The 13903-nt window shown below is 44.6% G+C and overlaps 1 protein-coding gene across 1 annotated transcript in view; it reads right to left on the reverse strand.

The window, feature by feature from the left end:
- Positions 1 to 1268: 1268 nt before the first annotated feature.
- LOC139662310 (RNA-binding motif, single-stranded-interacting protein 3-like) overlaps positions 1269 to 13903 on the reverse strand; it is a 38756-nt gene continuing 26121 nt past the window's right edge. The window contains exons 7-9 of the mRNA XM_071540968.1: positions 8073 to 8162; positions 6116 to 6240; positions 1269 to 5449 (exon numbers count right to left, since the gene is read on the reverse strand). Coding sequence (XP_071397069.1) covers positions 5446 to 5449; positions 6116 to 6240; positions 8073 to 8162 — 219 coding nt within the window. The 3' untranslated portion in view covers positions 1269 to 5445. The remainder of the gene's footprint in view (positions 5450 to 6115; positions 6241 to 8072; positions 8163 to 13903) is intronic.

The following is a 13903-nucleotide window of genomic DNA, read 5'->3' on the forward strand; positions in this document are numbered from 1 at the left end:
TATGTCAAATATACAACTCATGACTTGAGGAAGTATACAAAAGATGAGTGAATGCACGTCAATGAGTGAATGTGAAGAGAGAGAGGGTCTGTGTTGGAGTGTGTGTGTGTGTGTGTGTGTGTGTGTATAGGAAAGGAAGTGTGTGTGTGTGTGTCAGTAATTAGTGAGAGGTCAAACTGGTCACCTCCCGGAAACCTGTAGAGGAAGAGACTGTGGCGACCGCACTGCGTCTCTCTGTCTCTTTCACACACTGCTGCATGAAGACGGAGAAACTCCGGGCTACGACCACTTCTGCCCGGCAACAGGAGCTAATGATCCCCCTCTCTCTCTCTCTCTCTCTCCCTCACACACACTTCTTCTCTCTATAGCTGGCTGCTGGTTTGTGCTGACACATGGGCTGGCTGGGAGCAGAGCGTTCCTGCTACAGACTCTTTTAAAATTGCAGGCATGCTTTCTGTACATTTCCATGAAGGTATTGGTATTCCGTAAAGGTACGTCATTGTGCTATTAAGAAAGAGACATTTTCTGTTTGTTCAGTTAGGCAATCTTGGAGATCTTTGTGAAAAATTGGTACCGCACACCAGAAGCAAACAGTTGTTTAAACATCTTTTTCTTTCTTGAATCTCAAACAGCAAATTGGAGCGCTGATATTGTTTGTTGTGCATTTTTCTATAATCTCTTCGCTATTTGTAATCCTATTTTCCATAATGCCATTACTATTGAATCTGAGGCCATTTGTAGGACACTCTGCTCGCTGATGTGCAACTACTGCATTATGAGTCTTTTGAGCTTCAAAAATGTCTTCCATACTCTATGAAACAACAGCTGTAAAAGTCAGAGAACTTGGTTATAGCTATACTGTATTCGTAACCTCCCCAAAAGTTGAACTATTGAGCAGAACAACTCTTGACAGATACACACACGCGCTAGCTTAAAACTGGTCAAAGTCATAGTGTAGCAGCTCTGTTGTTTAATCACAACACTGAAGAAAAGGATTCAGCAATGGAATATAGTGAGTTCATGCAACAATGACGACTGGATCACCGGTGCGGACAGACCCAGGGGTTGTGAGACCTGTGAGACCAAGTAAAATCAGTAGACTCCCGCACACTGTCTTCACTTAACAAGAATTTAATAAATGACACAACGTTTCGGTCAAGCGACCTTCGTCAGGTATCTGCTGAAGCCTACCTAGCCTACCAGAAGCATACCTGACGAAGGTCGCTTGACCGAAACGTTGTGTCATTTATTAAATTCTTGTTAAGTGAAGACAGTGTGTGGGAGTCTGATTTTACTTTGTCCTGCTCCTCCGACGCACCTGGCGCATACGGTAGTGCAAAGATCACCTTTTTGTTTAACTGAGACCTGTGAGACCAAACATTTGCTAAGCTCGGTCGTTAGTTGTTTAAGAGCAGAGTGTGGCAGAGACGCATTCATTGGGAGATAAGAGCAAATCAAGCCTGTAGGCGAGCAAAAGCAGATGGCGACGGGCAGATCAGATGAAAGGAAAGGGACAGGTGTTGATTTGATTGAACAATAAACAGCTGAATGGCCCTCGAGAGACGGTGAGAATGAGACGTTTGACTTTTGACCTCCGTCAGTGGATGGAAGACGTGGGCTTGGCTTCAGAATGTACAACAGTTACTTTCACTGTGGGTTACTGTCTGTTTGAGGCAAAAAAAAAAAAAAAACACACACCACACGTATGGCTTTAACAGTGCAGTTCACTACAGGAACCTGTGTGCCTGTTTGTGTGTCATCAAATGGACCGGTGGCCTGTTAAGAGTAAGTTCATGTCGACCAAATGATCAACAGTGGCCAGCACATCACAGAGATCAGTGGACACAACGAAGGCACAGGCCCTAGACAGCTTCCTTCTTAGCACCATAGAGTAGCTTCGATATTGTGTAGCATTTCCTTAGCACAACTTGTTCAAACAAGCTCTTCCATGTGCTTTTGCTTTTTTTTTTTTTTTACTATCATACAGATAATACAGTTTTTGGAATCATTTGGAAGCTTCGTTAAAGGCACTCGATATACAATTTGATTGTTACTTACAAACGTCGCCATGTGCGATGACATAGCTCGCCTGCAATGTGCACAGCGCGCCATCGTTTCCCCCAAAATGCAGCACACCGCCAGACTTACTTTTGGATGAGTCACATGAACTGCGAGAGCTCAATTGCAATTGTCACCAAACAAAAAGCTCCCTCTCTGTCGGGAAGAAAGGGGTCTTTTGAGGGACACTGGAGTGGATCCTATTGCCCCGGAGGGAGACAAATTGGGCCCGTCAAGCCTCATTGCGAGAGTGACTGAAATTGGTTTGTGGTTCTGCTTCTGCACCATCCAATAAAGAGAAGAAACCTCAGAGAGAGAGAGAGAGAGAGAGAGAGAGAGAGAGAGAGGAACAGAGAGAGAGAGAGAGAGAATGACAGCGAGAGAAAATGAGAGCAAGGGAGCCTGGCCTGGCCATGCCACATTAATGGTGCCAGTGAAGCAGGGAAAAACGGGGTCTTTTTAGTGGCGGAGCACCACAGCGGGGCAGGGCGGGCGGGCATGGCCGAACAGAGCAGACACACAGCGCTCCAGACACACACAGGCTTCTGTAATGGGAGTAGAAATGGCCACTGTCCCACAGGCAATTTCTTCGGGGACAATCCTCAGAGATGAAGTCATTGGAACCCTCATGCGGCTCTGGGATGGAGACCGGAGGGGATGAGACGGGGTTGTTTGTGGTCTAAGTCGGGACAACTAGGGGTGAGACTGACACTCTGGGTAGATGGAGAAGTTGCCATCAGCGCCTTGTTATGGCTGGTGAGGAACCTGGTTAGTTCCCAGAGGTGTGCTGATCTCACCTCCTTCCGCCCTTTAAGTTCAAGACAGACAGTACTTTCCAAGTTTCATACTTCATGCTTCCGTGTCTTTACTCATAAGTGTCACAGAGTTACTGTGGCTTATGGACACGTAGCACAAAAACAAAGCTACTTGAACTGTATATAGATGTCCTGACTTTATTTCTTGGTTTGGATGCCGGGTCAAGGCCTGTGTTGGGCTTGAAAATGTTGCTGTATTCTGTTCAGACCTGCATCAAAGAGTTTTTGCAGTTACTTCTTAGCGGTTGTTTTAATATGCTTGCACTACCAAATAGGTGGGATTTGCCACATGGGACGCCAGAAAGTTTATGCAATCATCGGAAAAGACTTGAAAGTCAATTTTTGTCTATGTTTTTGTGACCGACTTACCTGCCAGTATGTGGCAAACCCCACTCATCTGGTATTCCAAGCAGGCTAAAACGCACACAAAAAAGTAATCTGCAAACACTATTTGACCAAGGCTTGGTACTGTCTGGATGAACAGAGATGAAAACTGGGCCAAACAGCCAGCAGGGAGATTCCCAGTTCAACAATGAAGCTCAGTATGCTCAAGAATGGTTGAGTTAGTTAAGTTATGGTTGACTCAGTGAGATAAAGAGACAGCCTCAGGACAGAAATCACTAAGACGACAAAGCCAGAAGCAACGCACCAACGACCATGGAGCGTAGCAAGCAACATTCCCCAGTCTGCTGCCTAAGTTTTCCCCTCTAGATCTGAGAGAGAGATAGAGAGAGAGAGAGAGAGAGAGAGAGAGAGAAGGTGGAATGCACCCACGGTGTGTGAAAGCATCGTGAACGTGATGAGACGTGTAAGAAAATGGAAAGACAATCGAAGAAGAGGTGAAGAAAGGGACGGTTGGTAGAACTGCCACCGGTTGCATCACACATTCAAATACTGTTTGAGGTGTGTGTGTGTGTGTTTGTAAGTGTGTGTGTGTTTGTGTCTAGATGTCTGTGTGTGTGTGTGTGAGTGTGTGCATCTGAGTGTGAATATGTGTGTGTGATAGTTTTGACAACCGTGGAAAAGTAGCTTAAAACCGGTGAAAAGAAAATGTTAAGAAGGATAGTAAGGACTGGTCCGGCCATCAAGGTCAAATTAAAAACAACAATGACAACAGCAACAACAACAACAATATCAACATTAACAACAACAACAACAACAACATCAACAACATCAACAACGACAAAATCAAACTGAAAAAAAGAAAAGGAAAAAAACAAAACTCTGGTTCAGAGTGTCTCTTCATCTTTGGTATAAAAATGGCCATCCATGGGCTGCATTTGATCCACAACTAGGAAAGACTACAGAAATTGTCAACAATTTCTTCTATTGCTTTTGCACTGATTGGTTTAAACCGTAAGCTCCTACTGTATCTACTGTTTTTATTTCACTGCCAGAATTTTTTCCATAGATTTTTTTTGTTCATTTTAGAATTTTTTTCTGGTTTCTTTTTTTTTTTTTTTTTTTTTTTGCAGTGTGACAAGCAAAGCGGGCTAAAAACATCTTAAAGCTCATAAAAAAGGTAAAATGTCGCAGATAAAAAGCACTAATGTCATCGACAGCAACTTTGCCATGTAAAATAATAATTATGATAATAAAAAACAAGTTCAGCATTTGCAACAGACTGCATCCTCTACAATGCAGCGTGTTTTCTTATGTTTTCTTTTTTCCTCATTGTGAAAAATCTCTTCAAAGCTTTATCTTTCCCCCCCAAGTCTTTTCCCCAACAGACATTTTGTTTTCTTCTGACACTTAGTTACCTCTGACATAATTATTATCAAAGTTTTCTTCTAACGAAGAAAAGAAAAAAAGCTCTTCTCTATTAAATCTGTACAGCTTATGTGATAGATTCTTTTTTTCCTCTTTAGATCAACTCCTCCAGTGTCTTGTACCCTCCAAGTGGTCCAAGAGACTGATTTTGTTTGCTTTTATTTCCAACCAGACGTCAGACTTTAACTCTGTAAAAAGTTTCTGGCGCCCTTCAAATTAAGGCCATGAAGATTCAAGAAAGAAAAAAACACTTTGTTTTCGAATATATCTAGAAAACTAAAATTTAACACTAGAACATAAAAAAGAGTGAAAAGAAATAGTAGCTTAATATCTGAGGAAGACAATCTCTGTGTGTATCTCAAACTTGACTCCCCTTTTTTTCTAATTACAAAATAAACTTCATCGCCTACCTGCGCATTCAACATTTTTTTTGTCATTTTGTACTCATTTTGTATTTTTTTTTTTTCCTTTTTTAAATGGTTGAGAATTTTCTTTGAGAAACTTTTCAAGCTTCGGCCCAGCCCTTCAGGCAGGTTCCCAGACTAAACAATTTCACTTCTTTGCACTGTGCCCAGCAATTTCCCCCCATCCCTTTCCTCTGCGCTCTCACTCTCCCCCTTCTTTTGCTTATTTTTTTTTTTTTTTCTCGTAGGCCAGGTAGGAAATGAAAAAAGTGTCTCTTTTTTGGTGCCTGGGCAATCTGGAAGCAATCTCTTTCTTTTTCTCCTTTCCTCACATTCTCAGTGCAGCCACCTTCTGTCTCAAGGCAACGCTGTCACAGGAACATTCTCCCAGGCCGTCGCTATCTGATGAGAGAGAGGGAAGAAAACAGGGAGGGAGAGAGGGAGAGAGAGAGGAGCTGTAATCAAAGCGCAATATTACAAACACACAAAAGCAATAGAGTTGACAGCTGACAGCCCCGCCAGAAGACAGTAGCAAAATGAAGCGCGCTCAACAGTTCTGATCGGGTCAGAAAAGCAGACGGCGTTGACAAAATGACAAACAAATGACAACAGCAGCCCAGAATAATTTGAGTAATTTGATAATGGCGCTGCATTTCTTCGTACTCTCAAACATTAGTATTCAGTACTGTGCTGCCTATCAAAAAAAATATTTTGTCAAAGGGGGTATATGTTGCAATTTGACTGCCTTTGTCATCTGAAAATCTCACAAAATTTGATTTTGTTTTATAATATCCCTTCAGTTTGCCAAATAACTCACAGGCAAGAAGCTAGTTGTTTACTCAGGGGCGGAGAAACCTGCTTGTGACAGACTTTAGGTGTTAAACCAGAAGATGATTTATGATTTATGGAATTTGAAATGATCTATTTCTAATGTGCACATTTATTATCATGTTTTAATCTGTGTGATTGATGTGTTTTCTTGTGGAATAATTAATACACGCGGCTTCAAAGCGTCTTCCAGTGAATAAATTAAAAGAGGAGATGGCTGAGAGCCGCTGTGTGACTTACTTGGACTGGTATGAGTAAGCAGGAACATGGTCGGCGGCGCTGTCCACCTGGATCTGTTGCTGCTGGCCAGCCACCTCCTGTGACGAGGGAGCCACTGTCTGGGGGGAGGCGTCCGTCACCACTCCCTGAACACACACACACACACACACACACACGCACACACACACACACACACACACACACACACACAGGAAGAAGTGTGTTAGAGCTGCAGGACGCTTCAACTTCAACATGCATTCCTCTGTAGCGCTTGGGCACTTTCTGATGAAAAGTATGTGACTTTATAGAGTAAAAGTGTACCAAATGAAATGTTCATTATCATTATCTTCCATTATCAAAACAGGGTTCCCACACTTCACATTATCACTTTTTCATTCACTTTTCAATGACTTTCAAGGTCTTGTTTGGGGAAACTCACGGATTTAAAAGGCATGACATTGGTCAAAATCAGAAATCATAGAGGCCTCAATTTTTTTTCTCGCATTATCTTGTCAAGAAATCACAGTGAAATCATTCATTCAGCTGCTGCTGTATCAACAGAAACATCCATCATTGGGTTTTCCTCAGGGTGTGAGGAGAGTTCCAGAGAGATGAGACATATTGATGAATTTGGATGCTAAATTTGAATTAAAAAAAAAAGTTCTTCCATTCCTTTTCAAAAACTTTTATGGCCTTATTTTTTTTTATTTTTCTCAAATCCACAAACATTCAAGGATTTTCAAGGCCCCTGGGAACCCTGTTAAAAGAAATAGAATACAGAAGTAACATCATCTTACTGTGATTTGACAAGAACTTTAACAGATCTGTCTTAGATTTTGCTTGTCAGTACAGAATTCAAATGCATAAGCTTAATCAATAAAAAGAAATATCCTTCAGCACAAACATTTCCCTCTACATTTTAATACCCACTACAGAGAAGAACGATTTCTTTCAGCATGGCTGTGTGCAGCAGGCAATTCATCACAACAACCTCTTAGCCTTTATAAGTGTCTAGCATTACCGATAGCCCCTATCACTGAGTCATCTCAATCACCTTTAACAAGCTCTCAAGGATACTGCGTCCTGTCCATACATCAGCCCTCCAGACACCGGCTGATGTACTGATACACACCCCGCCGCTGACGCTGGCATTGAGAGGACGGCGGCGAGGATGAAATAGGTAAGAGGCGCCGTGGGCTAAACTACAACTACGTCTGTCTCTCTGCTCCATCCCGCTCCTTCATGAGCAAAGCTGGCCATTTCCTGGGGAGGGGGGACTGAGGGAGGAGGAGGAGGAGGGAGACTGATGGTTCTGTCAGGGGAAACTGTCATTGGCCGTGGCTGGTGGGCTAACCAGAGCCCCGTGGCTGAGGGATGTGTGTGTTCCAGCTACCTACCAGCCCGGACCGGCTGGGGAGAGGGAGACAGCACCGCCGGCACTGTGTCTCACTTCAGCTCCTGTCATCTGATACACGACTGATAGTCCATCTGAATACGACCGCACTGTCAGCCGCCAGACAGCCGCCCCGCTCTCCTTGCCGGCCCGCCTGCCTGCCTGCCTGCCTGCCTGCTCCCCAACGTTCATCATTTCTCAGGCTGGACCGCCTGACCTGCCACGAGCTCAGACAGCGACCGAGGAAGTGACAAAGTCTGTATTGCACTTCAAACGTCTTTCCGGAATACTATAAAACTTCTGACTCATCTCGCTTTGCTTGCAGTTTTCGTCCTCATTATTCGCCGGTAGTGTGAGGCCATTTGTTTAGAGAATGAGAGCAATCCGCAGCGCACTTCAAATGTAATCTGTCTATTTAATGACTGTGTTGGTCTGTTGATGTGGTGAGCCGGTTTAGAAATGTGCGTGCGAGTGCCTGTGCGTGTAAGTGAGTGGGCTGTCAGGAGTAATGACGTTCTCCTTTGGGTGTGTATGCGCAGATTTTTGATTACGGGTGAGTAGTGTGTGCATGTGGGCGGGTCTTACTTCGACAGGGACGGCTGTTGGAGGCACAGGAGTGTACTGGGGAATGTAGGTCCCTTGCATAGGCGCCGCGGCGGCTGCAGCAGTCATGTACTGAAACACAGACCAAACAAATCCCACACACACATCAAAATCCTTGCACATGAAAGTCCTTTGCTACACCCATAAACAAAAAATTAAATGAGACATAATATCCATTCAACTATAACATTTTATTTTAGCGTAATATACTTACTATGTTATGATATGATACAATACCGTAACATTTTATTGTTTTGCATCATAAACAGTACTGTTCCCTATGATTTACAAGCCATTCATTTACACAAACATCACATGCAGCACACATTTTCCACATAATATACATGAAATCCATTAATAGCAGACAACAAGGACGCTGCTTATAACAAGAATCGATATCATCATGCCCTGAAAGTCTCATTCCGCGCAATTAATCCCGGGAACCAGTGAGATTGGGTGCCTGCTATGCCCTCAGCATCCTTAGGAGGGCGCTAAGAGAATATGTGTGTGCGCTCAGCAGAGCGGAGCAGAGCAGAAGAGAACGGTGTGTTTGCTGGAGCAGGCAAGGTAGACAGAGGAGGAGGAGGAGGAGGAAGAAGAGGAGGGGGAGGAGGAAGAAGAAGAGGCGTCCTGCTGTTCCTCCAAGACTTCACAGGCAGGCAAATGCACCAGGCTAAAGCAGCTAAGGAACATGAAAAAAGGGCTAAAGGGAATGAGAGAGAGAGAGAGAGAGAGAGAGAGAGAGAGAGAGAGAGAGAGAGAGAGAGAGAGAGAGAGAGACAGAGAGAGAGAGAAAGAAACAGAGGAAGGAGAAAGCAGGAGGTCTATTGCCTGTGGCCTATATTCCTTTAGTCATGCCTGCCCCGGCTTTTAACTGGGTGCTAGCTCGCTCCGTGATGGCCATTTTACAGATGTGACACAGGCTCGGTTACATGACAGCTACGGGGCTTTCACATGCAATATGAATGAGGACACGGCACTTTGTGTGAGCCTTTTCTTACTTCTTGTGAAAGTGTGTGTGTGTGTGTGTGTGGTTGTGAACACGCATGCCAGTGCGAGTTTGATTTGCCAGCGTGTGTGCTTATTTTTAATTAGCACATGCCTGTGCATAAAACATGACATATCACTCTTTGTCTGTCCAACTGTGTGAGCATGTGTGTGTGTTCGTGTGTGCTTTTGTGTATGGATGGGGTGTGTGTGTGTGTGTGTGTGTGTGTGGGTACATGCATGCATGTTTGTGTGTGCATCAATGTGCGCGCCTGTGAGAAAGATAGACAAAGACAAAGAGGCTTGGAACGATAATGCCGCAGCACAGCGCCAACGGATGTGATCCCAGATAAAAGCCACCAGGCTGCCTCTCCGCCTCTCCTCCTCTTCCTGCTGCTTTTCCGGACCAAGGAAAAAGGAAGGACAATCCCTTTCTTTCTGTCTTTTTTTTTTTGCCTCTCAGTCCCCCTGCCAGTAGTAAAAAGCGTGGCGGCGGTGTGCTGTAGGAGGCTGTAATGGAGGGGCTGTGCTGGGCTGCGGAGCCTTTCTTGGCCGTGGGCCCGGCGGTGCTGGTGAAGTGTCATTACCGGCAGCGTTGCTAATGGATCGGGTACGGCTCCACCGCTCGCCGCTAATGAGAGCAGCTAAAGGCCATGGACATGGGTGATTAACTCCCCCACCGTCGCCACACATGGCCAGGAGGATGCCCTGCGATGGATGTTAGTGTGCGTTTGTATGTGAGCGTGACTGTGTGGGTCTGTCTGTGTGTGTGTGTGTGTGTGTGTGTGTGAATTTAAGGTTATCACACCTGGAGGGCTGTCACACTCGAGACGGGGGGAGGTAGCATATCCAGATTTCCTGACTCTTGTCACATTACCTCTCTGTGTCATCCCCACTTCCCTCTCACCCTCCTGTCACTCTCTCTCTCTCTCTCTCTCTCTCTCTCAACCTGCTATCGTCTAAAAGGGCCTATCAGATTGGTGAAGTGACCTTCTCCTCCCTGGTGAATAGAAACCATGCATACCAATTTCCTCGGGACTTTTTGTCTTCGCCTCTCCTTTCCATTAACTTATTCAGCCAACTCACCTGTGAGGATTGCATGAAAGCAAATGAAGGGGAAGCAGGACATAATTAGCAATATCAAAATCGCTCTGTCAAAGGGAGAATGTCCATTTGAAATGCTATATTTCTCTGAGAAATGCAAAAGGAATTTAAATTAGATTCAACAAGAAAATTTAATAAGATAAGATTTTTTCTTCTCCCATAACCATTAGTTAACCTATTTAATGTGGCAGGTTGAGCGGGGCATATTTCTGCAGTCGCTGCTGTGGCAAGTCAGGGGTTGTCAAGACTGGCTACAGTGAAATGGGTTGCTATGGTGATCATGATGATTTTTGTCCAATTTCAACTCTTTTAAGACTTCCCTGTCCATGGTCGGGGGACAGGTTTGGGCAATATAAAGCTTCCCTAATTGGCAATAAATGGTATTCCCGATTTGCAGTCACACACACTTGCTTACTTGCATGCACACACATACACGTACAGTACATATGCATACACACATGCACGCACAAACACACACACACACACACACACACACAACCTGAGCCTGAAGCAGATGGTGTGTGCGTGTGTTTGATGAGCGGGAGGCCTGTGTAGCTCCTTAACGAGGCTGGTGTGAGTGGACTTCTTAAAATCTCTCCTCTGCCATCACTCTCCATGCCATAGAACCATAACTATAAATACAGACTGCAATGCAGCAATGCCAAGACTAAAATCCATAAAATGAACATAACCACTTTGGTACCATTGTGGTTTGGGCCTGCGCGCCCGTGGGGAATATAATACAGTCGGTTTATGTTTGGTGGATCCATCAAGCGTGGATGACGGGAGAGTTCACCCATGCACTTTACCACATCAACAAGAATAAACATACTATATATTTTAATTCTCTGGCACTGGTGGGATGGAGTGTAACACTGTGCTTCCGGTGCCGATACTTGCACTGGAATATATCCATCAGTCATCCACCCCCCTCTCTATAAATCTATCTATCCCCTCTATGGCAGCATGCTGTTCTGTTGCATTGTCTGTAAGGTGGAGGATAACAGTTGGTCCAGGCAACAGCACCTAGCCACTCAGTGCAGGTTATTAATGGTGGAGCAGCTTGGGGATGGACCCTGATGACTATTGATCTTAGCTGTGGGGCTTCAGAATGATGGGAAATACTGGAGTTGCACACTGGTGGTTGTGAATTACAGTACTGGACCACTTCACTATGAAAAGCTCTCCATATCTCGGCCCCTAGGCTTTGTTAGCGCCCTGCCTGAGGAGCTCAGACTGGCAAAAACCAGTGCCATCTTTTTAATCACTTCTTAAAACACATTACAGGCAGGCTTTTATATGATTTGTTTTTATCTACCTGTCTTTCCTTCGCATCTGTTTTATTATTCTGTAAACATGTTTTTTATTACTGTTAGGCATTTTATTATTAATGTTTTTGGCTTTCATTTATTGTTGTTTTATCTGTAAGACACTTTGTAACTGTGTTTTGAGAAGTGCTTGACAAAATCACCTGATTAGTTTTTTATCTTTAAGTAAAGGTAAAACATTAACAGTAATCTATGTGTGTCTTGTGATAATCAAAACTATGCAGTATACCTCATACCACACTCCATAAATATATTTGCTTCATGTCTCGGAATTGCTGCTGTTGCCTATTTTCCAGAACAAATATAGAGTTTCAGGGACAAGATCCAATTGCACTCTAAAGTCTAGAGCTTAAGCTGATTAATTAATTTTTGTTCAGTCCACAAGCCTTTTACACATAGCCAATTTTTATTCAGCCAACTCTCTGTCAGCCATTTTTCACTGCTGTCATGATTTTTATGTTTTGACTGGAAATAAAGGTTTACATTGTTCTTATGGAGCACAAAACACATTCAAGATGCACTGTAGAATTTAGAGAATGCGTGGATGTTTGGTGTGAATATGTGTTGCTGTTTAAATGTGAAGCAGGGAGCTGTTGATAAAGAATATGCATGCTCAGTCAACTTTCCCAGGATAAATAAAGGTTAAAAATAGCAAAGCAGAGTTGAGGAGCAGTGCAGTATGCTATAGAATAAGGTGCTATACTTATACTACCCTATAGAAGACCTAGAGAAACAGCCCAGATAATGGAGGAGAGCGCTTCACACTAATCTGTCTTCCTGGGACATAAGAGCTGTCAATCACCACTGTCACCATGACAACAGAGACCCGGGTTCTACATCCCATGACAGGAATAGGATGGAGAGAGCAGAGGGAAGGTCACCTCTTGTCATGTCAAACACCGACTCTCACACACACAGAGACAGACACTGAAATGCATACACACACACATACACACGCACACACACACGCACACACACGCGCACTGCAACACACCCACCTGCACGCACGCACACACAATGTGATAGATAGACTCCAGTTAAGTGGCGAGAGCACTGAGAGAGTAAATCAATCAGTACTAGAGGAACACACATCAAACATGGTAAAATAAATGTGTGGAGCATGGATTGTATGTTTATGTGCCGTTTGTAAACAGAAAGCCTGAGGTTCTTCAACATTCTGTAATCATAATCTAAAAAGAAAAGAGACCAAACAAATTCACATGGCAAACTGGGCTGGGTGGGTAGATTAGTTGTTTTCTGGCGAAGCAACCGATGACCCTCAGGAGGCACCGGGCCACGCTTCCTCATTACGACGGAGGGTTTTCCTCACCGCTCCTGATGCCGATCCACATTCTCAATGGCGCAAAACAACACGGCCTTCTCGGAAAGCTATGGTCACCAGTGCCGCTGCTTGGGCGGATGGGAACATTTGGTTCTTTCCTTGGGGAGAAGAGAAGAAAAAAAAAAAAAAAAAAGCCACAGCCATACACAAACAGCCACAGAAAGTTCTGGAACAGCCAAGAGTATTCTGAGGTGTGGCTGCTCCTTCAGCGGCCAACGGCAGTCATGTTAAGTTGTTGACTTTGGGGACGCTTTGCTGATGGCAGGTGCTCTTCTCTGGCAACGGTTCGGTCACGTGACGAGCAGCGGTAATCAAAACAACCTCACCACATGCGCGTACACTCGAGGAATGCACTCCGAGAGAGTATGTGGCGTCGAGTCCAGTTTACTACGCGGATGGCTCTGGATGCTGTTGCATAACCTATTTTTAAACAGGCTTTCTCAATCAGGCAGCGCGAAGGGGCTCTCACATCTGGCTTAGAGTCAACTTTATAGGAAACATCCCTCAATTCCCATAGATGATCAGCCGCGGCATGCCGTGTGTGCAGCTCACCCACAGAAGAGTTACGCTACACAGCACATCGCCTCAGGAAAGCTAAGCAGGCAGAGGAGGGAGAGAGCGAGCGAGAGTAAGAGGGAGAGTAAACTATATGAGAAAAAAAAAAAAAAACACAGAAAGAGTGCCTTAGCCCACTTTCTCCCATAATACAACCCATCAAACATCAGAAGCCATCATCATAGATTAGCCTGTCTCTAATCCTGGCTGTTAGCACAGCTGGGGCAGATTAGGGAGGGGGCATTCCTGACAGAGCCAACATGGCGTCACAGTCGCTGACAGCTCACCTGGAAACACATGGGTAACTGTACAAAGCTGCACTGTTTCAATCATGCACACACACACAAACACGCACACAGAGATCAAACGTAGCGGCGGAGCAAAGCCGCCTGCTTGCCTGCCCCGGGGCAGCAGGGTTAGGGCAGGAAGTCAGGCTTCAGAGCTGTGTGACACCTCTAAGTCGACTTGATCCTGAAACAGGGGGGAGTTCCTGGTTT

This window comes from Centroberyx affinis, unplaced genomic scaffold (genome assembly GCF_046629955.1).
Source record: "Centroberyx affinis isolate AG114_WGS23_722 - 3 ecotype Tasmania unplaced genomic scaffold, CSIRO-AGI_Caff_v1 ptg003755l_1, whole genome shotgun sequence".
NCBI lineage: Eukaryota > Metazoa > Chordata > Actinopteri > Beryciformes > Berycidae > Centroberyx > Centroberyx affinis.